The sequence below is a fragment of the Mesoplodon mirus genome (genome assembly GCF_964341445.2).
Source record: "Mesoplodon mirus genome assembly, chromosome: 8".
NCBI classification, from domain to species: Eukaryota; Metazoa; Chordata; class Mammalia; order Artiodactyla; family Ziphiidae; genus Mesoplodon; species Mesoplodon mirus.
In genome coordinates, this window is record NC_138984.1 from 18,675,886 (window position 1) to 18,699,750 (window position 23,865).

The 23,865-nt window shown below is 52.5% G+C and overlaps 1 protein-coding gene and 1 pseudogene across 6 annotated transcripts; one reads left to right on the forward strand and one right to left on the reverse strand.

Annotated features, from left to right (window-relative positions):
• Positions 1-1,160: 1,160 nt before the first annotated feature.
• STK11IP (serine/threonine kinase 11 interacting protein) lies at positions 1,161-15,511 on the reverse strand. 5 transcript variants are annotated; one of them, XM_082629903.1, is made up of 25 exons: positions 15,446-15,511; positions 15,191-15,276; positions 12,906-13,111; positions 12,614-12,688; positions 12,240-12,335; positions 11,727-11,834; positions 11,531-11,602; positions 10,378-10,504; positions 10,030-10,133; positions 9,805-9,900; positions 9,511-9,552; positions 9,167-9,313; positions 8,905-8,989; positions 8,069-8,359; positions 7,691-7,896; positions 7,265-7,381; positions 6,986-7,163; positions 5,138-5,362; positions 4,931-5,034; positions 3,802-3,899; positions 3,538-3,716; positions 3,250-3,331; positions 2,986-3,056; positions 2,261-2,508; positions 1,161-1,565 (listed from the first exon to the last, which is right to left on the reverse strand). In XM_082629903.1, exons 2-25 carry the CDS (start codon positions 15,249-15,251, stop codon positions 1,416-1,418), a joined length of 3,168 nt encoding a protein of 1,055 aa, XP_082486029.1. In that variant the 5' UTR covers positions 15,252-15,276; positions 15,446-15,511; the 3' UTR covers positions 1,161-1,415. The 5 variants fall into 5 exon arrangements, 4 of the variants coding, with proteins under 4 accessions (XP_082486029.1, XP_082486027.1, XP_082486028.1 ...); XM_082629901.1 differs by having other exon boundaries at positions 9,805-9,942; XM_082629902.1 differs by having other exon boundaries at positions 9,805-9,942; positions 15,191-15,352; positions 15,446-15,508.
• Positions 15,250-23,500, forward strand: LOC309809334 (UBX domain-containing protein 2B-like; annotated as a pseudogene). Its single transcript has 4 exons — positions 15,250-15,306; positions 15,704-15,761; positions 22,739-23,088; positions 23,178-23,500. The product of its transcript is annotated as a UBX domain-containing protein 2B-like (transcript).
• The last annotated feature ends 365 nt before the right edge of the window (positions 23,501-23,865 follow it).

Genomic DNA, 23,865 nt, shown 5'->3' on the forward strand with positions numbered 1-23,865 from the left:
CCACTACTCCCCTTGTGTTCATTCTTGGGTGCAGGAAACAGATCCCTACTCAGGCTGGGTCAAGTAAGAATAGGGGTGTAGGGCTTCCCTGGTGGCGCAGTGGTTGAGAGTCCGCCTGCCGATGCAGGGGACACGGGTTCGTGCCCCGGTCCGGGAGGATCCCACATGCCGCGGAGCGGCTGGGCCCGTGAGCCATGGCCGCTGAGCCTGCGCGTCCGGAGCCTGTGCTCCGCAACGGGAGAGGCCACAACAGTGAGAGGCCCGTGTACCGCACAAAAAAAAAAAAAAAAAAAAAAAAGAATAGGGGTGTATGTAGTTAGGACCCTTTCAGCAGTTCATATTTGGCTCAAGTTAGCTTAAGCCGAACAGAAAAAAGGAGGGGGTCCCCTCTGGCTCACATAACCTAAACTTCCAGGGCTATCTGCCTGCGGTCACAGTGGACCCAAGGACACCACCCAGACTTGGCCTTGCTTGCCCCACCTCTCAGCTCTGTCTCCCTGTCTCGGCATGGTTCCACCTCCCCTCAGGGCCAGCAGCTGCAGGCTCATCCTCTCAGCAGCCCTCCTGGGGGAAACTTGCCTCTTTCTCAGCTGTTCCAGCAAAAGGTCAGGACTGGGCCTCGGCAGGCCAAACCGGGCCACATGGGAATTCCTGAACCGATCACCACAGCCACAGAGACACAGGGAAAGGAGTGGGGTCAACCCAACCACGCCCCTGGGCTGAGTGAGGCAGTCCTGACAAGAAGGCAGGAACGGGAACCACCAGATGCCTGCCCTCCCTCCACAGCCCGGCTCCACGCACCCGCTCCCCAGTCATACTCGTATTCAGCTCCCACTGCCAATGGCCTGAGAGCCTCGTTAGTTCCCAGCTGAAACTCAGGAGAGTGACAGTGTAACTGTCCCAGCTGTTTGTTAGGCAGTGATTTCCACACCAGGCCTCATGACAGGTGCTGCTGGCTGAGGACTGGTGCCCATGGGTAGGAGTCCTACTGGATCCCATCAGCGGGGGCAAAAAGCAGGGTTGGAAGATGGGGTCTCACAGTTCAAACAAGGTTGCTTGGCCTGTCCATTGGGGAAGAGCCATGGGCGGGGCAGTTTCTGTTAGAAGTAGTAGGGGAACAGCAGGCCTCACGAGTGACACATCCAACTGCACCCATGGCATCCGGAATGGAAACAACTTTATTGATACCTGAGAAAAAGTGCAGGAGAAGCATTCCTTCTGACTACTCAGCCCGTTCCCTCGGGCCAGGTCATCTGGAGGCAGGACCAGTCCTCTCACCCTGCCCCTGAGCTGTGGGTCATTTGGGGCCTTGCTGACCAGTGCCCAAAGGCCAGAGAAGTCCACAGCCAGAGTCTGGAGAGAGAACATCTGTAGCCGTGGCTCCTGAGGCCGGGGGCGGGGCCAGCATGGCAGCCTCACTGGACAAGGTCTAGAGCCTCTTGGGTCACAGTTCGGAGTCCGATGGAAAACAACTCCTCCCAGGGCTCCCGGATCCAGGCCAGCAGGGCCGTCAGCTGCTCCGGACACACAACATGGAGTGCCCAGAAGCTCTCCAGCCGGGACACCTGGCAGACAACCAGCAGTGAGGTAAGACTCACAAGGCCCACACCAGAGCAGGGGAGGCAGGGAAGGCCTCAGGAGGACCCACTGCTCCTCCCTGGTTCACGGCCTTTTCTCATCCCCAAGCCTGTGTCACTCCCCATAAAAGATCCTGACTCCGAGTTTTTTAAACGGAACCCAATCAGCCTTGACTGAAGGCCCCAAAAGGGCTTTCGCGCTTACCACCTGGTTTCTTTCATCCTCCCTGTTTCCAGAATATCATCAGTTCTGGAGTCAATTCCAAGGAACTGCCTGGGCTTCAGTCCTGGCTCTGCCCCTTGTGACCTGGGCATGTTGGTTAACATCCCAGGACAAGCCTCAGTGTCCTCAACTGTAACTGGACTAATAATCGTAGTACCTCCTCACGTGGAGGCTGTAAAGATCACACGGCTGGCACACGGGCCCCATCAGACACGAACCCCAAGTAGCCGGGTGCTTCAGTGGGGCCTCCCGGCTAACACAAGGCTGGGCTTCAAGTCCAGGGTGTTTCCGCTGCCTACAACTGCCCCCCTCCCTACTGTCCAAACCCCCTGTGACAGCCTCCCGGTTCCCTGCACCCTAATCCTCTGTGTTCCCCCCTACCCTGACTGCCCGTGCTAAGTTCCATACAGCCCGACACACACACACACACTGCCCCTCTCCCTCTCACACGCTCCCACACCTCGTCGTAGAAGACCAGCCGCAGGTGCTCCGGGGCCACGCGGTAGAGCAGCACGGAGCTCAGGCTGCTGAGTGGCTGCTGCTCCCTGACGTGCACTGAAGGGCCTGGCCCGGGGGGTGGGGCCTTCTCAGAGGCTTCGCCTGATGACGCCGGAAGAGGGGGCTCTGCCTGGGACCCTATAGGGTCCTCCTCTAACAGGTACAGGGTGGACAGAGTCAGCAACAGGGACACAGGGCAGGTAGAAGGCCCTGGAAGGAAAGAGGCAGGGTGAGGCCCGGAGGAAAAGGCCATGGAAGAGCCCAGATCCCCCGGGCAGCGTCCCAGCGCTGCTCAAAAGAGGAGTGACCACACTGAGGCAGCCACAATGCGGCCTGTGCCTCTGGGGGCCAAGGCCCCCCCTTTCCCAAACGCCAGGGATCTCCAGCCTCCAAGACCGCTGAGGCCCAAGGCAAAGGGGACCTGCCCGACCACCCCACCTCGCTGTCGGAAAGGACCGGTTCTCATCTTCACCACAAGGAAGAGGTGGAGCAGACCCCAGACGATCTGGGCCCAGAAGCAAAGGTCTCTGAGCCACGGACGCCCCAGGGCACCTCCTGGCCCCTCCCAGAGGGGCCGGGAACACCGAGGCTGTTATTTGGGTGGGAAGTCCACATCCCAGCACTGAGAATTGCTACAAAGGCACGGAGAGGCACTGGGGGGCTGGGGGGCTGGGGCGGTGGCCTCACCTTCAACCAGGAATGCCCGAAGATAGAAGAACCGGAGAGGCTCCAAGGAAGGGTCTGTCTCTAGCAACGGCCTGGGGAGAAGGCGGCAGGCCCAGGAAGGAGTGGTCAGCCAGGGGATGGGAAGTACCACGACGGGGTAGGGTGGGGAGAAGGCCAGGCTCGGGTCAGGAGGCATGGGCGCTCAGGGTCCAAGCGGGGGCTTGTGCAGAGAGGGCCTGCGCTCCAGGGGCGGCCATCTGGGCCTCAGCCTCCTTATCGACTCACCAGAGCCGATGCTTCGGGGTCACCTCCTCCTCCGTGGCGCTGACGCTGCTCCTCCGGGTGGGGGGAAGAGACTGCAAGACATCTGGACAGAGCCAGCCAGGGACAGGGAGCCCTCAAAGACTCCATCTCTTCCACCCCAACCTTGCATCACCTTCCCATCCTCCGCACTGCGGAACTTCCAAGAGGGATGGGTCCCGTTACCCGGCTGTCTCCACTGCGGGCACCAGAGCTGGCGCTGTGGCCCTTGGCCCCCACCCCACCCTCCCTCCTCCCCCTTCCCTCTCTCACCCGTAAGCTCCTCCAGGAAGGCCCGGCAGTGCCTGGCATCTCGGGGCAGCAGGACACAGACACCTGCACCGGCCGCCCACTCCAGCCGCAGGCTCTGTCCTGCCAGGCCCAGCTCTATGCTACTCAGATCCTGCAGGGGAATGGCCAGGGTCGGCTGCAGCCAGCCAGCCGGAGGCCCGCTGTGGAGACAGTGAAAGCAGAGCGGCAGGAATGAGCGAGAGCAGACGGACGGACCCCTCCCTGGCCGCGGCCCCGCTCACTCACCGGATCTCCCCCGTCACCTTCAACACGTAGAGCCTGTGGTCAGACACAACCGCGAGACACAGAAACTCCCCAGGGTGCCCTGCCAACACCAGTGGCACCTAAGGGGAAGAGGAAGTTGATGTGAAACAGAGAGAACTAGAGAGGCGGCTGCCAGGCTGAGGGCTGAGCTACCTGTGACACTGCGCTTCCATCCCAGGCTCTCCATTGGCCTTGCTCTCTATCCCACAGCCCCGCCTGCACTCAGACCCACGGCAGGCTCTCAGCAGGCCTCCCTGCCTGTCATCTCGCCCCCTCCAATCCACCCTCTGACAGAACAACTGCGCCCAAACAAAAAACCAATTGCCGCTCCCCTGCTTCCAAGGCCTGCAGTGGCTCCCGCAAGACTCAGGTTCAGGTCCAAACTCCGTGGCCGACACAGGACAATGCTCCTGAATGACCCCTGCCTGCCTGTTCAGACTCCTCTCAGGACCCCCACCCCGTGGCTGTCCCAGTCACGGCCAGTTCTCCCCACTAGCTACTCTCTCAGGCCTCCATGCATTTGCTGCTTCCTCTTCCTAGAACATTCTTTTCCTCCCTCCTCTGTAACTCATCCTTCAAGACTTGGTTTAGCCATCACCAAAGGAAGGGGAAGCTTCCCTGGCCCACACAGGCTGGATCAGATGCCCCTCTATGGCCTGAGCCTGATTCCACACCGCGTCATGACTGGCTGTTCCTCGCACCAGAAGAGAAGATGGAGGGCAAGACCGAGGTACTCCAGATCCTTAGTGTCCTGCAACTGCTCAGAGCTCCACAGAGAGGGTCTGATGGTGTGGCGGATATACAATAATGGCCGGAGACCCCATTTACTAAGCGCCAGGGGCTGCACCAGGCAGCCTGCAGACAACGGCTCTCACACATGCTCCACACCCCGTGCGGGAGGCAGTGCCCTCCCTGTGGTAGAGGGGAGACAACGGAGACTCAAACACCAAGAAACATGTCCGCAGCCACACTGAGAGCAGCTGCCGGAGTTTAAACCAGAAGCCAGACCTGGAGGCTCCAGCGCAACCGCCTGGACACACTTCGCTGTGGTGGAAACAGGCGGGCACCCTGGTCAGTTGCGGGCACAGGGCACAGCCAGGCTGGCACAGACCTTGAGGCAGCACTGGAACTCCTCTTGGGCATCGGTGAACACCTCGACGTCCAGGAAGAGCCGGAGTCGGTGGTCCACAGAGCGGAGGCCACAGCGCTCAGGGGCTGGGGGCAAGCGGTGGGCCGTCAGCCTGCCCCCGCCACCCTGGCTCCAGCGCCCCTCCCCTGAACACGCCCCCCCCCCCCGTCTCTGTTCGCCTAGACTCACGGGGGCTGAGGCTCCAACTGTGGCGGTCACGGGAGGCCGGTGCCTGAGATGGGGCACTGCCGGCCCTGGTGCTGTAGGCACTGTGGCCAGGAGGGCCATGGATGGGGCTCGGGGACCGCGAGGGGGCCGGCGATTGCTCTCCCTGTCTCCGTTTCCCACTGGGGGTTCCAGGGGACAGGAGAACCACGTGATCACTACCACAGTTTGGACACACAGCAGGCGATTCTGGAAGGAGGATGGGCACAGTCCCGTGAACCACACACACAGCACCGCACCCCCTCGCTGGGCTCACAGCGCTCCCTCCGCACTCCCCCATCTTCAGCTTCACACGCTAGCTCCGGCGCTCCCAACCCACCTGATGCCCTCTGCAGGAGCGGATGCTGACCAGGCTTTCCCCGCCCCAGCGAGGGATGAGCAAGCCCACAACCTCAATACGCCCTGCCTTCTCATCTCAGGCTGTCTCAGAGAGGGCCAAACTCAGCCAGGCCCTGCTCTGGGCCCCTCCCACAGCCTTGGGCTGGGCATGTACTTGATGTCTGAAAGCCCCAAATCAACAGATAAGGGTCCGATTCCAGGCTCCATTACTTGAAGGCTGTCATCTAAGCAACTCTGACAAGTCACCTAAGCACTCTGTGCCTGGTGCCTCATCTGTGAGATGGGGATGATGACGGTATCTATCTTAGAGGGTGGTCAGGACGAGGGAATGGAATCGGGTCAAGATTCCAGGACACAGATCAGCGATGAGACAGGAAACATTCTTTGAGCAGCTACAACGCACTGGGGACGTGCTAGACCCTTTGACGTTGTATCAAAACTCTCCTGAGCCCGTTGTGCAAGTGAGGAAAGCAAAGATCATATGACTGACGGACCCTGCCCAAGACCACATGGCTGGAGGGCCATAGCGGCAGCTACCATTTGTGGAGGTCCTTGGTTCTGTGCCAGGCAACTGTGCCTGGTGCCGTTTTGTCACTTTTAAACCTCCTAACGTCATGGGGCAAGTCCGTTCTCTTCTTTGCTCAGACGAGGTGACTGAGGCTCAAATCAAAGGAGAATGGAGCACACAGGAATGTTCATGACGAATGCCCCCACCGAAAGGACCCCCAGGGCCACGTGACCCACGGTGTACAGACGGGTCGGGGACAGCGTGGGGCTCTTTCCGTCGCACACGCTGTGCTGGGGGCCTGCAGCTGCCAGGGCAAATTCAGGGTGGGGCATGGAGAGGGCTCAACTTTCTGAATAAACTTTAAACCCCTGCTCCAGCTGCTGCCACGAAGGGGAAAGTGACTAATAAAAATCATACATTCCAACGCAGGTGTTACCAAGCATATGTCTTTCTTCTTCAGTGTCTTCAAAGACATGGCTCTTTGACTGGTCTGTAATGGAAAAACCTCTCGTCTCAGCGAACAGGATGTGAAGAGATGCCACGAGGCACTACTCGGTATCAAGTAGCTCACGAGGTCAGTCAGGGAAGGACCGTCTAGGCCAACTCCCACAGCGTCCTACTCAGCGGCCAGACAACCCGGCACTGCAGTGGGGACTCAGTAGGTTTTATGTAGTTTCTGACATATTAGTCAAAAGAAGGAGGGAAAGGCTCCAAGTCATGAAAAATTAATGGGTATGTTTAAGCAGTTACAGAGACTGTATTTCCTGACTTTAAGGGAGAAAAAAGGATGTAATTTCTTCTTTTCTTTCTTTCTTTTGTTTGGTTTTAATTTTTCCTCCAGGCAGAAAAGTTGGCCCCCGTTCCTTTCTGCCCTAGGGCTCCCCCTTCCCACTCCCACCTCAAAACCATTTTCCCTGAAGCGGCAGGAGGCGCGTGGGTAGGGAGGTCAAGGGCAGGGCTGGTACCTGTCTTCCGGAACAGAGGCCTCCAGCCTTCCTCACCGTCCAGTCCCGACCTGGGCTCCTCTGGCTTGAACTCGTGGCCACAGCGCAGACACTGGAGTCTGCTGCCGGGTGGGTCCCTCGCCTCCCCAAGCTGATGTTTCCCCAAGGTGGCTGCTGGGGTCAACACAGCCAGCAGCTCCTGAAACAGGGCGGGGGGCCAAACAGCGCTGTGAGCAGGACCCCAGCCCTAGGGCTTCCAACTTCCCGCAGCCTCCTGGGCCCCACGCCAGGCCCCGTCACCTGGACAGCGGCCTGGGCATCTGGCTCCAGCACCACATAGCGACGCAACTGCCGCTCGGGGCAGATGTAGGAGAAGCGGAGAACAAGGACGGGGCCCCCAGGGCGTGGATCTGAGCCCTGTGCGGGAAGAGGGGGTCGGAGGGATGAGGGTTATACTGAGAGCGTGGAGGAAAACAGAGCTCTGGACTCCGTCACAATGCTCTTGCTGACCGCCACGCTCCAGCCCAGAAGCTCTGCTCTTCAGCCCAGCCTCCCAAGCCGCCTGGCGCCCACCTTGCCCCGCTCAGCGCCCCTCCGAGGCTCTAAGCTCAGAGAGAGAGTATGGGAAGCACGCCGCCCAGTGCCTGGCACCCGACGCCGTGCTGTCAGAGTCAGCTCCCGAGGAAGCCCAGCACCGCTTCCAGAAGCCCGGCTCCCATCGCTCACCTCGGGCACTGGCTCACTCTGGGTCTGGGTCTCAGCCTCTATCTCAGCTGCTTCCAGACTCTGGAGCTCAAGCCGTTCCAGGGTTCGAGCTGCTTGGAGCTCCACCTCCAACAGGTGGCCAGCAGTGACCCAGAGAAAGCATTCCCTGCCCCGCAAGCCCTCGGGCCCCTCCAGGGGACACACCAACATGGGGCGGCAGAGCTCCACTGAGGAGAGACCGAGAGAGGGACCGTGTAAGGAGAGACAGGCAGCCAAGACTCTGCGCCCCGTGGGGTGGCCGTCCGTCCCGAAGGGGCCAGCCACCCCACACCTGGGGTCTCCTACCTCCCAGACGCGCCCCACCACCGGCCCCGGCCTCCGCGCCCTCCGAGCACTCACCCTCCACTCCGCTTGGCTGCCGCCCCTCCTCCTCGTCCTCTTGCCCTCCCTCCTCTTCCTCCCGCGGCTCCGGCTCCACCCCGACCTCCTCTGCCTCATCCTGTGCAGACTCTGTCTCAGGGGGCGGAGGGCTGCACACAGTCTCTGGGCTCGGGGCGCCTGGACGCAGGGTGCCGAGGGCAGGGGTCCCGGAGGCCTGCGGGTGATTCCTGTACTGCAGCCAGTCACGGCCAAAGCGGTCCCGGAAGCTGTTCATGAGCTCCAGCTCCCGGTGCTGCTGCACAAACCGCCCTGGGCAGGCGGGGGAGCGCAGCTTAGCGAGCCCGGACCGCCACGGTGCCCGGCGGCCCCGGCCTCTTCTGAGCGTGCCCCTCAGGGTGAAGTAAAAGGGACTGCGACGGCAGGGGGAGAGCCAGGTCAGAGGGAGCACGTCCCAAAGGGCCTTCTGTGGGACACTGTGGTCACATGCGACTCAGAAGCGCGCAGCACCTGCTGCTTTGGGAGACGGGACAGACCGAGCAGCACATGTAAGGTCCTGAGACGGCCTGAAGAAACTACTTAACTCTCGTTTAACACAGCTGTTCCCAGACTGATCAGGCCTCGGAATCCTTTCATCACCTGACCTCTGACACCCAACAAAAACAGTGTTCTTTGAAAAACCCTCTGGGAAGTGCTGCCCAGGAGCCGTCTCTTCTCCTTTCCCCAGACTAAAAGGAAAGAGGAAGGACCACGAGGCCCCTCACAGTGCCCCACCCCACCAGAAATACACGTCCTCCCGGCCAGAAGACTGGAGCGCGCTGGACGGGGGCAGGGGGGCTGGCGCTGGGCTGACTCACCAGCCGGGGAGGGGTCCAGAGTCCGGGGCTCCGGGTCCGTATCACTGGGTTCCGAGATACTCGCCCGCCTCACACGGACTCGGCTCTGAGGTTGGGTAGAGGGAGCACGTTCTATGAAAGCCAGGGGCCTGCCACCCAACCTGCCCCAAATACCCACCCACAGGCAAGGATAAGTCCTTAGTTACTCCCAGTGCATCAGCCAACCAGAGCCGCCATTGAGGCACCCAACCCCGGGCACGAGGCAGCCTAGGACACCATTTACCTTAACCTTACGAACCGGGGGCTGGGCCACAACGCCCCCCGACGAGGGGCTATCACTCCAGTCAGGGCCGCCAGAGGTTTCCGTGGTACTCCCCACCGGCCAGGGCAGAGGTGGGGCCATGGGGCCAAGGCCTGAGGATGGGGAGGTCTGGTGTGGGGCAACAGAAAGGAGAAAGAGGTCGGAGCCAGGGAGAACCTCTGTCCCGCCCGAGCTCGCTGAGAGACGGGACCCGCTCGCCAGCTGAGCAGGCGGCCCCCTCCCGCACAGCCCTCTCTTTCCCTCAGCCAGTGCCCTCCCTTCACATCCTCCCAAATCGATCCGGCCATCATTCCCACCACACGAACCTGAAAATCAGTCAGTGACAAGGCCTTCCCGTCAAGAAGGAACTGAGTGAAGATAAAAGGGGAGGGTAGTGTCAGTGGGGAGCACACGCCCTGGGGAGCCCCAAGCCAGGGCTGGGGGTCCTCCCAGCCCTGTAAGCACCAGCAGGGTCGGCGAGGGGGAACAGCATGATACGCAGGGGGTCCGAGGCCTTGGTCCCTAGCCTAGGGATGGGGGTGGAGAGGCAAGAGGGTGCAGGGGCTGGGGAGGCCTGGGCAGGAAAGGGAAGGCAGAGCAGACGCGGGAAGACCACTCACCCCAGCAGCAGCGTCCCTGGCACGGGGTGACAAGCACCGGGCGGTGGCCGCTCGGTGCTCAGGGTGGAACCACAAAGGGTTCCCCTCCAGGCAGAGCTGGGGACAGGAAGAGGAGGCTGAGGCAGGCCTTGGGCGCCCCTGTGTGAGGAGGGATGCTGAGCGACTCAGCATGGGGGGGAGGGAGGGAAGGAAGGAGGGGTGCAAAGTTAGCTCCTGGGTCCTCACCTTGCGGAGCTCAACCAGCAGCCACAGCGGCGACAGCTCCCTGTGTCTTTCCAGCAGGTTGTAGGCCACATCCAGGTGCCGCAGGTTCCGCAGCTGCTCCAGGCCTGGGGCAGAGGTGAGAGGGGAGGAGGGGCATGCAGGTGAGCGAGGGTGGAGGGGGTGGGGGGCAGGGGGTGGAGGCCACAGCAGAAAGGCCAGCCTGGGCACCTCAGACCTGCCCGAAGGCCGCATGAGAGGCTCTGGGGGCACACGGGTCCCAGGCCGCCCTGAGTCTCACACTGCCGCCGTTCCCCTCCACGTCTGCCCCGCCCTCCCCTGCAGCCTGGCCCCCCCACCTCCCCCACTCACCGTGCAGGCTCTGGAGCTCATTGCCTCGCAGTATCAGGGTCCCCAGAGCAGCCCCCGAGGGTCCCATTCTCGGCACCAGACGCAGATGGTTATAGGAGACGTCCAGATGGCAGAGCTCAGACAAGTCCTGGGAGGGGGTGGGGGTGAGGAAGATTCTCTCCTTGACCAAACTCTGGTCAGGCTCCTCTGAACCCTCTTCTCGACTAGGCCTCAACCTTGGCCTATAAAGACTGAAGACTGTCAGCACAAATGATTTCATCCCCCCCACCTCCCCCCACATTAAGGCTTGCACAAATCTACCAGTTTCTGATAGCTCCAGAATGACAACTCCAGCCCCCTTACACTGCTGCCCAGAAAAACTCAAGGCTGCCAGAAGGATTTAGTTTGCTCCAGACAACGCCTGAAGATAGGGCCCAGGTCTCCCAGCCTCCATGGGACTTTGAAAAGTGCCAGTTAGCAAACCAGACAGGTTTCACACAGACCAATGCCCGTTTCCTGCTTTTCGTAAATTTCCGCTTCCCTGACTCTAGGAACCCGCCTAGAGTTTGGTCAAGGAGAGAATCTGTTCAAGCCCCCCACCGTCCCGCTTCCCACTAGCTCACTCTCCGTGGAAAACGCCCACCGATGCACAAATCAAACTTGAGTTCAGTTCACGCTGAATAGCTCATTACTGATTAAAATAGTTTTACTACTAATTAAATATCACAAATAGTTTATTACCATTTTAACTAGTATCCAGCTTTATCTCTGACAGGGAGACATGGGAGAAGTGTTCTTCATCCTCACCACGAAAGCTACCCTTTTCTGAGCTAGGCACTGGGCTAAGTAACATCAGATACCGTTCACAATCATTTTAATACTATGAAAGTAGGTACTCCTAGGATGTGCACTTTACAGATAAAAAAACTGAGAGACTAACTAATTTGTCCCAAATCACACAGGGTTAGGAGTTGAGATCTGAACACTGCTTTGTCTTATGCTGGCATCTGTGCCTCTAAACAGCACCACCTCCCAGAATGTGGCTCCGAGGGGGTTAAGGGCCTGGGGGCGGGGGCAAGGGCAGGGTGGGAGCAAAAGGAGTCAGGAGAGAGGGTCAGAGCAGAACAATCAGCGGCCCCAGTGGCACCCGCTCAGCCAGGCTGTTCCTACTCACCATCAGGAAACCCTCACAGTCCTGGACCTGATTGTGGCTCAGGTTCAAGAAGCGCAGAGCTGACAAGAGACGCTGAGGGGGGATGGGAAAAGCAAGTGGAAAATGCGACGCCCCCAGGCAGCCAACTGGCCCTCCTCCCTGAGGACCCATCCCTGTCGTTCCCCGTTCCCCAAAGCCCCTTCTGAGGCTCACTCACCAGGGAGCTGTCTAAGGCAGTCAGAGTGTTGTAGCTGAAGTCGGCAGACAGCAGAGCCAGCCAGGGCAGGGCGGAGCAGAGGTCAGCACCGCAGGCTGAAAGGAGCTCCTGCGCAGGCAGGCAGGTGCTGTTACCTCCACTCTCCCCTCCCTACCATGCCAAGACCACGCTCTATCAGCTGGCCGTTCATTCACTCTTTATACACTGAGCTTGGTCTGAAGATGAAGACTTAAAGAAAGCCCAGGGCCCTGTCCCCAAGGAGTTCACTGTGGGCAGAGCGGGGAGGCAGACATGAGGATATTGCATACAATATGCTAGGTGTGACTGTAAACATATGGACAGGCACAGGGTGCTGCGGGAACACAGCAGAGAGAGCAAGGACACTGGGTCCAGAGGGAGGTGGGAGGCGGGAGGCAGGAGGCAGGGAAGGCTGCAGAGAAGGGGGAACCCCAGAGCTTGGTCCTCCACGTCCCTCAGGACAAGGCGTCCACGTTCACCCCTCACCCTCCTCACCTCTAATGCCTGGAGGCTCCTGCTGCAAATCAGGGTCTCCAGCTGGGAATAGATGGCACGGAGGCCATGGAGGCAGTGGAGGGGGACACCTCGGAGCTGGGCCAAGGGAAGGGAGGGAGGGAGGAAGACTGAACTTCACAGAAGACAGAGGTCTCATCCCCACCTCCCAACAGGGAGGCAGGAAAAGATGACGAAGCCACCTATGGTTCAGGGCAGCATTAAGTGGAAGAGAGTGGGTGGCACATCACTGCAGAGCAACCAGCGCACTCAGGTCTGCCCCCCACACCCCACCAAAAGAGGCCACATCTCTTTCTCTGCCCCAAATGGCTGCTCAAGCTGGGTTTTGTGCACCGACATCCCCCAACACCCCATACCTCCAGCTGCCGAAGGGACTTGAATGGAAAGATTTTGATGGGCCCTGGGAGGCCAAGACCTGGGACATGGACCAGCTAAAAACAAAAACAAACAAACAAAAAACACTCAGGTCACTGAGGTCCAGCACATGTCCCTTTCCTTGGCCTCTCTTCCCTAGCACGGCCAAGCAAAGCTCTCATCTCATCTGAATCTGGGCCCTGCAGGCTTCGTGCACTCATGTCGTACCCCCAGCCTTGCCTCCACTGCTCTTTTGGGCTTTTTGTATATCCTACCCCATTCCCACCCCAGAACCTTGAGTGAAAGCGTTTTCTGCAGCACATCGAAGAGGAACTGAAGCTGGAGGATGACGGGGGTGTCGGCGGGGTGAGAAGGCAGAGCCACAAAGCCTGTCTGGCCAGGGCCCCATGGCCCCAGGTGCAGCTCAAATACGTGGTTCAGCTGCTGCAGTGTGGCAGTGAGCAGGCTCAGGGTGCTACAGCCAGACAGGACCACATCCCCTGCAGGGAGAGGGGCAGACAGGAGGAGCACATAAGAAAAGGCTCTTTCCTTTTATTCTAAGACTTGTGACCCCAGGATACACCCACTCCAACTCATACTGTCGATCCTCCACTACAGGATCAAATTTTTTACCTCTTCCTTGCTCAAAAGTCTTCAACGGCTCTCCTCTATCTTCAGAAACTCCTAACTTTTCAGCCTGATATAGCAGACGGCTTCGCTACAAGACTCCAACTTTCCTAAATTTTCCTGCATCTTCTGCTCAAAAGAGCCAGGCCTACTCACAGTGCTGGAAATACAGTCGACTTGGTTCCCAGCTTCCTCATTTTCTGACACACCCCCTTCCACTCCGCCCAGCTTGAGACGTACCTTCTCTCCAGGAAGCCTTCTCAACACACAACACAGCTGAACTTTTCCCCATAATCACTCATTTTACATTAACGTTGATTGCTTTTATCTGTATTTTTTTTCTGATTGCAAAAGTAACATGTGCACTTACAGAAACTTTCAAACAACACTAAAATGCGTGTCATGGAAATAACCACTCTATAGCACTAAGGTATTGTTATTGCTCTCCATGTTAAAACTGCTTTCTCCAATGAGACTCTCATCCTTGAGGGCATCTTTGGTATTCATTACTGCAACTAAAAAAGTACAACTACAAGATAGGCAAAGATAATTTTTTTTAAGTTTTTTGAAAAAATAAGGATTGACTAGAAGGATTTTGCAGAAATAGTACAGACAGGTCCCTCATACCTTTAAAGTGTAATCCCCAATGGTTATATTTTATATGGAGTACAATATTAAAACCAGGAAATTGGCATTGGTACAATGTGTATATATAGATCTATGCTATTTTGCTACATGTAGATTCCTGTAACCACCACTACAATCAAAATACAAATCTATTCCATCACTGCAACACTCTCCCTCCTGCTACCTCTTTAGTCACTTATGTCCCTGCATGTGCACGCGTGCACACGCACACACACACACCATGAGCCCTAACCCCTGGAACCAAGTCAGATTTCTGCTGAATAAATTATCAAATCCTACAACCTTGTATGAAGGATTTTCTATGTACTAAACACTGAGGATAGATACAGACAAGGTTCAAGGACTCTCCCCACCCTCAAAGAGCCTCCCAGTCTACAAGCGGAGATAAGACATGTGCACAGTTAATACTACAAGCCAGAAAGTAAAAATGCTATAGAGATTCCACAGATACCATCAATAGGAGTGCAGAGTGATGGAAGGCAGCTAACATTGAGTAATATGTGCCAGACATATGTTATTTCATTTAAATGTCATCAGAATCTCCTAAGAAGCACTGTTAACACTCTCTTACAAATAAGGAAATTGGACTTCAAAGAAGAATCTCGATTGAGATCATACAGCTGGTAGGAAGTTGTCCATCTGATCTCAAAGCCAGGACTTGTTCTACCACAACTAATGCCATCTATTACTGAACAACGACTATGGCTCCACGGTGCCCAGGCTCCGAGGAAAGAAATTATAATAATTACTACCAATTTTGAGCACTTACTATGTATGCAATCGTTGTTCTAAATGCTTTATGTGAATTAAAATTAATCCCCATAGCAACCTTTGAGATAAGTACAATCATTATGTCGTTCTGCTGGTGAGGAAAACTAAGGCTCAGAAAACAAACAATTTGGTCAAGTTTGAAAGAGTTGGGATTCCAACCCAGGTGGGTCTGACTTCAAATCTCGTGCTTTTAATTATGCTAAACTTAGTGCTTTGCCACAGAACGATGATTATGACCAGTCCTTGGTCTCAAGGGGCTTACGGCCAAGTAACCAACACTTCCCTCTGAGAGTATCAGAGAACGCATGAAGGAAGTGGCACTGGAGTTTGGCCTCGAAGGATGGCTAAGGTCTAGACTGTCAAAGACAAAGGACAACAGAGCGAACAAACCCCAGAGGAGTAAAGGAATGAATTCTTCGACACCCAAACCCTCGTAACCCTAAACAGCTGTAACCCCATGACTCTTACGGGGCGTGTCTCTGGAAGGTAGGAAGTACCCCACCTCGCCCCAGCCCAACCGGAAGTCTACTCACCAGACTCACGCAGCAGCCCAGCGAGCTTCCATACCAGGGAGTCCCGCGGGGCGGTAGTCATGGCCACAGGACGCTGGGGGCGGAGCCTGAGCAAAGAGGAAGCGGAAGAGCTTCAGGTGGGTGGTAGTGCCAAAAGTCCAAGACGTCCGCGCAAACCGAGGCCTCGCGGAGAGGAAAAAAACAAAAAAGAGGGCGAGTAAGAGCTCCTCCTTGGTGCCCTTTCAAGGAGCATAAGGTCTGGCCTGCCAGACTGACCTTCCTGTATAATCCTGCCACCAGCTCTGCAGCCCGACGCCTATCAATTATGAACAGGAAGTCCCGCCCCGGAAGAAAGGCGTGCGGGAGGGACGGCCGTAAAGCAGGCCTCCGCTGCCGGAAACCACGCCCTAAGTCGTGCGAACGTGTCGGATGGGGGCGGTGCCCGCTGGTTCTTTCGAGGGCGGACCTTCTGCGGTGGCAGCTGCTTGAGCCCAGACCACTGCTGCAAGTTGAGCCTCCGTCGACCGCGCCCAGTTGTGGGCTCCGCACGTCCTGAGTCGCCCGCTGAGCTCGGCGGTGCTCCTCCGAGCCAGTGAGGAAAATCTGACTCCTTGTTTGCAGACTGGGCGGGGAAGCAAAGTTTAGAGAAGAGGAATTTTCTGTTAGTAAGAAAAAGACTCGTCCAAAATGAACACTCCTTTTTCAATTAAAGGAGAGCGTGTCCGCCATGGAGGGACTTTTTCTGACATCTGTGTGAAAGAGCTGGAGCTGGAGCTGGCGGAGGTGCCATTTCTGGGGTTTCTTTTGACAGTTTTTACTTAATCTCGCTCCAGACTCGCTTTTCTTTTTTCCTTCATCAATATCGGGCTCTCTCATCAGCGATTGTTAGCCCTCCACGTGCACCTCGTCCTTTGTTTTTTTTTGTTGTTGTTGTTGTTTTTACTTTGTTTTCTAACACCTGAATTTAAAAGTTGTTATTGTTTCGGGTTTGAAAATGAGAAAACGGATTCACAAAGCTTAGGTTACTTGGGAAGGTCGTTCAATTAGTAACCGATATTGCTGACACTGCCAAGTTCCCGTTGTAGCTTTCACCTGGCTCCCGGTCAAATAACAGACATCGACTACAGCATTAGATTAAGAATAATGTCTCTTAACAGAATTTCTTGTTTTCAAGGAGGGTTTGTTTGGCTGGTTGGTTGGGTTTTTTTAATGTCGTGCCCAATTTTCTGATTTATTTTCAAAATGAATCGTAAGCCAGTTGAGAGTAGGAATAAGGAATAAGGTCATAGTCATCTTTATCCCAAGTTGCAAAATTTGAAGGATCTTCTTTTCTGAAGACAAATTAGTTGAAATGGCAAGTTATGCCACTAAAGCACACAGTTTGGCGACTATGGCATACTTTGTGTGGTCTGAGCCCAGAGCCTAAAAGGCAGTGAAAGGGACTACGAGGAAGCACGTCATGATCAGCGAAGCAGTATACAAATATGAAGTAAAAGTAGGACCTCGATATATATATATATTTTTTAATTGGAGTATAGTTGCTTTACAATATTGTGTTAGTTTACCCTGTACAGCAAAGTGAGTCAGCTATACCTGTACGTATATCCCCTCTTTTTTGGATTTCCTTCTCATTTAGGTCACCACAGAGCATTGAGTAGAATTCCCTGTGCTCTACAGTAGGTTTCAATATATTTTTGTTGAATTATTAATCCCATAAGGGTGATGATTGTCAGTCCCTGTTTATCAATCCCCTGGAACCCGGGAGGGCGGGTTCTCCCATACTGTTCCTGCTAGTTCTATCCTTTTTAGACAAGAAGAGACAGATTCTTTTGATGTTTCTGACATTGTAGTGCTTTGAAATCAATTTCAGGGGTGCCTCTCCAGCCCACATCATTTTTCACCATTCATGTGGGTAGCTCCTATAGCCATATTTGTTCTGCATCCCCTTGAATGTAAAAGGGCAACAAAGAGCAGCAAAGAAAGCTGAACTACAGAGGAAGAGGAAACCATCTCCTGAGAGAAGCAACAAGAAGAGACCAAGCAGTTCTTTTTTCCAGCCCTGTGTGAGGCCCACTCCCCTTTCTGCCCTTGGCCTGCAGGGGAGGCCTTGGCCACCTTCCAAAGAATTTTCCCCACCCCACCCCTTTTTTTTTTTCCCTAAGTTAGTTTGAGTGTATTTCTGTAAAGTGCTACCATAAGGACCTGGACTAAAACAAAACCTTTGCAAAAACTTAAAGTCTGAAAGGGAAAAAAATTATCCATTCACCATAACAGAAAAAGAGAGAACCTAGAACATTTTGAGAAATATGCCATATATATATATGAAGAAAACTGGAGAACTTTAAGGACATTAGAAATGACCTAAGTAATTGAAAGATAACATGTTCCTGATGAGAAGATTCAGTATGATAATGATGTCAATTTAATGCAATTTCCATCAGAATTTCAATGGGAAGATTTTGGAACTTGACAAGTTGATTCTTAAATTCCTCTGGAAGACTAAACATATGAGCACTGCCAAGAAACTTTGAGGGAAAAAAAAGAATAAGAGGCACTTAGAGGGGACTTGCCCTACCAGATAACAAAATGTCCTATAAAGCCACTGTAACCAAAGCAGCATGATACTGACAAAGAGATAGACAAATATTGACAGAAACAACCAAGATTACATGGGGATTTTTTTTTTTTTACTATCCATGATAAAATTTATTTTAATGGTATAAAAAAAGTGAGTTCAATAGTTTGGGGACAACTAGCTGTCCATCTGAAAAAAACTAAGTTCCTTCCCTTACACCACACACATTAAATTCCAGGAGGATTAAAGAGCTAAACATTGTTTTAAAAATTAAATCTAAGGACTCTTTAAAGTTTGAATTTCAAATTCACCTCTTAAAGAATTATTATCTTTATTAAAAAGGCATGCAATGCCATTTCAAAAAAAATTGGCCTTAGAAAGTAATATAATATGCAGGGCTTGCTACTGCATAATTTCATGTTACCATGAATGAAAATATGTTCCTCAAAGAAATACCATGACATCACGCTCTTAATTGACAAGAACTCTTCTGAGTTTTATTCCGCAGGAATAACACTCCACCTAAAATCAGAAATATGCATCAGGTTTCAGCCCCATGTTATTGTGTGAGGAGGAAAATGAGTTGTAAGCGGCTGTCACTGGTAGCTTCCCTGCCACCCCTAAGTTCCCTGGGGTAGCATCTGCAAAATGCTTGTTACCAAAGGGGTAAGGGAAGGTGTGCTGGTTATAACTTAGGCAGCAGGAATGGAGAGAAGGAAAGAGAGGGTATCTTCATACAAGAATGACAAAATCAGCTACCGGAGAATACAAACTTCAGCATCCTGGTCCAAAGCTTGCTTGTTTCTGCTGCCTTGGAGCATGCAATCCCCTGGACTGTTGCCCATGGGGGAACAGAAGTTCATCTTTAGGACATGAGCCATTGTCTCTGATCTGGACCTCACCACTCTGGTGCTACAGACTCCTGCAGCAGATCGGATAACCGAAACCGAAGGATTCTTCCATAATGAAAATTTCACACTTGAAATTGCATTGTGGGTAGGGAGGGTGAAATTGGATGATTTCTTTGTTTCCTCAACTAGGTATCTTCATGGATCAGGAAGGCAGCTAGGGAGGGGGGCACAATGGAAGGGAATGAAGAGGTGCATATATTACCTCCAAAAACAGATTTTGGTGAAAGAGTTTGCACTAGTTTGTCTGTGCACCTGGCCCCCTCAGTCCCAGGACTGAGTAGTCAGAGGCAGTGCTTTCTATGTTAGTAACCACATACCATGTCTCTTGGCTCTGCTGCCAGACTGAGCCACAAAAGACTGGTCTAGGCATTGATCGAGTCACCAAAATCAAACATATGGGACAAATAAGCAGTACTGGAGGAGATCTGGCATGAGGACTCTGCTTTGGACCGTGACCAAGCATCCTGCCTGGTTCCAGGAGAGACTGAATGTGAGGCGCACAGAGGGAAAGCTGGAGAGGCAGAAGCCGAGTTCAGTGCGAAATCAGAGAAGGCAGAGCCTGAGAATGGCTGGCTGAAAAGCCACAAAATAACGATATTTCAGTGACCCAACAGCAGCTATGGTCACCCAGCCCAAGAGGAATTTGCAGTTCTGCACAAAATACATTGAGGGATTCCCTGAGTGGCTTTTTAGAAAACCTGAGGTCACCTGAGGGTGCCTTTAATTCTTTTCATTATCCAGCCTGGAAACCCATGGAATCATCTGAGAAGGGGGTTAAGAAGAGCTATAAGAAAGATTGGCCTTGTGCTTAATTCAGAACACAGAAAGGAAAAGATGAGATGAAAACTACATTCCCCATTCAAGCTGGTGGGAAAACAGCAAAAGCCTGACTGGAAATGTGAATGGAGGCAGCTATGGAGAAGAGAAAAAAGCAGGCAGAATCTCGGAGAGGAAGAAAAAGTCACTGTTTCAGGCATAACCCAGGGAAGGCCTGTCGGTAAAGTCAGGTACTTATGTGCCAAGTGTCTTCCATCTCAATTCTGCCTACACGCAGGGCTGAAGAGACGAGAGAAATGGTCCACAGCAAGGGAAGAAGCTGCAAATGGAATAGCAATAAAACCTGCTAAGTGAAAACAAGAGACAAGCGAGATCAGAGGGATTAGGGTCTCCAGAACCAGGGGAAGGGGAAAGGCAGAGCCCGCCTTGGAATCTCAGAGCCTCTGTAGAACCTCCAATTCAGAGCAGCCTTTCATTCTTTCATTCGTTCAACCAATATTTACTGAGCACTGACTACGTGCGAGGTCCTGTGCTGGGTTCCGGGTAAATACCGGCGACAACAGTATGGCTCTTGTTCTCAAGAGCTGGCAGTGTGGTGGAAGAGAGACTCCAGTAATCACATCTCAGCATTGTATTTGCTTCCTATTTCTTCTGTAACAAATTACACCAAACAGTTGCTTGAAACAACACGTATTTATTATCTTATAGTTCTGAAGATCAGAAGTCCAAACTAGATCTCACTGGGCTAAATATTAAGGTGTCGGGGGGGCTTTGTTACTTTCAGGAGGCTCCAGGGGAGAATCTGTTTTCTTGTCTTTTCCAGCTTCGAGAGGCTGCCTGCTTCCCTGGCTCATGGCCCCTTCCATCTTCACAGCCAGCAGTGACTGATTGAGTCTTTCTCACATCACATCACTCTGACACTGATTCTGCTGCCATCTTCCCCATTTAAGTACCCTTGTTTTTTGTTTTTTTGTTTTGTTTTGTTTTTTTGCGGTACGCGGGCCTCTCACCGTTGTGGCCTCTCCCGTTGCGGAGCACAGGCTCCGGACGCGCAGGCTCAGCAGCCATGGCTCACGGGCCCAGCCGCTCCGTGGCATGTGGGATCTCCCTGGACCGGGGCACGAACCTGTGTCCCCTGCATCGGCAGGCAGACTCTCAACCACTGCACCACCAGGGAAGCCCTAAGTACCCTTGTGATTACACTGGGCCTACCTGGATAATCCGAGGTAATCATCCTATTCTCAGGTCAGTTGATTAACAACTTTAATTCCATCCACAATCTCAATTCTCCCTTGCCATATAACATAACATTTTTAACTAAATAAATTTGACATATAACATTGTGTAAATTTAGAGTGTAGGTATAACATTTGCCCAGATTCTGGGGATTAGGACATAGACATCTTTGGGGGGAGGGGCCATTATGCTGTCTATCACAAACATGATGCATGTTATGGTAGAGACAGTGCTATGGGAGATGGTTCCTGTCCAAAACTGCAAACTGAATACATGCTGCAGCCTCTACCTCCCATCCCAAATGGTTAGAAATAACAGAAAACATATAAAAATAAGTAAATAAATTCATAATCATCCTGGACAACAAGGAGAGCCCGTGGTGGGCCAGAAATCATGAGGAATCCCTGAAAGAAGGATGGCAGGTGCAAATTGGTCAGAGAAGAAAACCACAGCTCAAAATGTGCATAGCAGTAGACTGCCATAGGAGTTGAAAACAGCCCCAGGAGCACTCCGTGCCCAGAGAGGGCGGATCCTGAGAGGCCCTGGGCTCAGGAGCCATCAACAGCGCACTGATTTTTCAGCATGCCACAGCATGTCAGCCATTCCACACACACTCCCCCTTCTTGTCTCCTGGGGCCAAGAAATTCCAGCAGGATTATCTGCCTTCAGGTAGGAGCAGTGGATATAAGATCATTAGATGGAGAGAAAGGACAGTGTTCCTGGTGACTGGTGACACGTAGGAGGTAAAGGGAGCACCCATTTGCAGAAGATGAGCTGCCAGAACACCCTACCTCACAGCATATCCCCCTGCCAACAGTAACTGACAAGCTTTTGATGCACACCATGACATTATCTCATACCCCTTTTGCCAAGGAGGATACAAACAATCAGACAGGAATCTGTGGTAAAGGATGAGCTTCCAACCAATAACTACCAAACATTGGGAGAAAGTCAACATCTTGAAAGAGATGTCAATGCATAGAGGAGCTTTCATGCAGTGAAACAGATCACAGAGCAAGACTTTAGAATAACTGTAGCATTCTTGGGTGAAAAAGGATATCACACTGATTTTTTTAAATCAACTGAAAAATTGAACATGATTCTGAAGCAACAAAATCCTCACAAGAATGATTAGAATAAGCACAGCTAAAGGGTACATGTGTGACCCGGAGTACTGAGTAAATATGTTTTTCTATCACATAGCACAACACCAAATATGCAAAGTATTTTATTTTTTTAAAAGCTAAGATACACAGAGCATCGATCTAACACTTTCAATATCAGCTAATAATAAAGTTCTGAAGAAGAAAATAGAAAGAATATGAGAGGAAGTTATACTCAAAGAATGAAATATCCTAGAATTGAAGAAAAACATGAATCTTCAGTTTGAAAGGGCCCACCAAATGCCAGTTAGGATCCCTTTTTCAAACTAACATGAGATCTAGTGTGATGCAATTTCAGATGCCATGGTAAGGAGGAAATCTTGAAAACTTCCAATGAGGGAAAAAAAAAGATGAACTACAAAGGTATGAGAATCATATAGATGTTAAGTCTCATTGAAAAACTGGATACAAGAAGCAAAGGGAGAGAAATTTTCAAAATTCATAGGAAAAATTACTTTGACTCTAGAATTACATACACAGCCCCACCATCATTCAAGGCAAAAATAAAAGGACTTTTTCTGTAGTGGGAGACTCAAAGTTTATCACCTACAGACTTTCTCTGAAATAAATAATAAAAGAGGATAGATCAGTACCAAGGAAAAGGAGCCCAAGAAAAAGAAGTGAGGGCTTCTGTGCTGGTGCAGTGGTTGAAAGTCCGCCTGCCGATGCAGGGGACACGGGTTCGTGCCCCGGTCCGGAAGGATCCCACGTGCTGCGGAGCGGCTGGGCCTGTGAGCCATGGCCGCTGAGACTGCGCGTCCGGAGCCTGTGCTCCGCAACGGGAGAGGCCACAACAGTAAGAGGCCAGCGTACAGCAAAAAAGCCCACAAATGCCACCCCAAATGTTTTCCCACTATTGGGGAGATGTTCACTTGTTTGAGGTGCTGACCACCACATCATTCCATAGTAAAGTTCTATTCAAGTGAACATGGGTACAGTGGATTACATATAATTCGACCTTCTACTGGGAAAATTGTGAATGAACTTTTCAAAGAGGCAAGGGAACATGCGACTGTCCCTCTGAATTAAGCCTCAGGAGCTTCGGGTGATGACAAATCTAAGTCATCTACAGGTGGAGGATACAGATTGGGTCATTCCTTTTGTAAGCGATCTGAATGCATCAGTGGAGAAAATCAGCTTCAAGATATCAGATTCTGCTTAAACTGTGAAGCAACAGTTTCAGTTTAGATGATGGAGAATTGAGACCTTACAACGAACCCAACAAATGCTCAGTTTCTTGAGTCTGTTAAGGGAAGGGTGACTCTCTTTGCATGTATACCTGAAATTCAGCAACTAATATTAGAAATCCTTTAAAGTGGCATTATTGCTGACAGAAGATTGGAAAAGAAATTCCTCTGGCACTTCTGCAACTGGTTCAGAATGGCCAAGTGAATTTGGATATGGAGGATCATCAAGATCAAGAATACATACAACCTAGAATAAGGTTCAAGGCTTTTAGTAGAGAAAGCAAAAACTTGGAAGCCTTACACCTGAAATAGTCAATACACCTTCCTCCCCAGAAGAGAAGTCAGTACTTAATGCAGTTGTTCCTGTTGATGATTCCGTGCCAATGACAAAAATTCCAATCAGGTTAGCCAATGAGAGTCATTCAATACATTACACAAAGGATGCTGGATGTTCCAGACTTTATTGTACAGTCCCATCCTGAATTTGCAACTCTTGACTTTATTCTTGGACTTCATTTACATAGAGCACACTGATGAGAGCCTGAAACAGATATTCTTAAGAATGTCCAAGCAGTAGCAGATCAGAAAAATGATGTGCCATATTAATAAGAAACATACTTCCAGCATAAAAACAATCAAATTATTTTTATTACTTTACAGATACATTTTGGTTTTATTCTTATTCTGTCTTCCAGCCTTAGTATAGATACATTTGGACTAGGAATAGATCTTGAGATAAATATGTTTTAGTTTTTTGTTTTTTGGGTTTTTTTTTTTTGCGGTTCGTGGGCCTCTCACTGTTGTGGCCTCTCCCTTTGCGGAGCACAGGCTCCGGATGCGCGGGCTC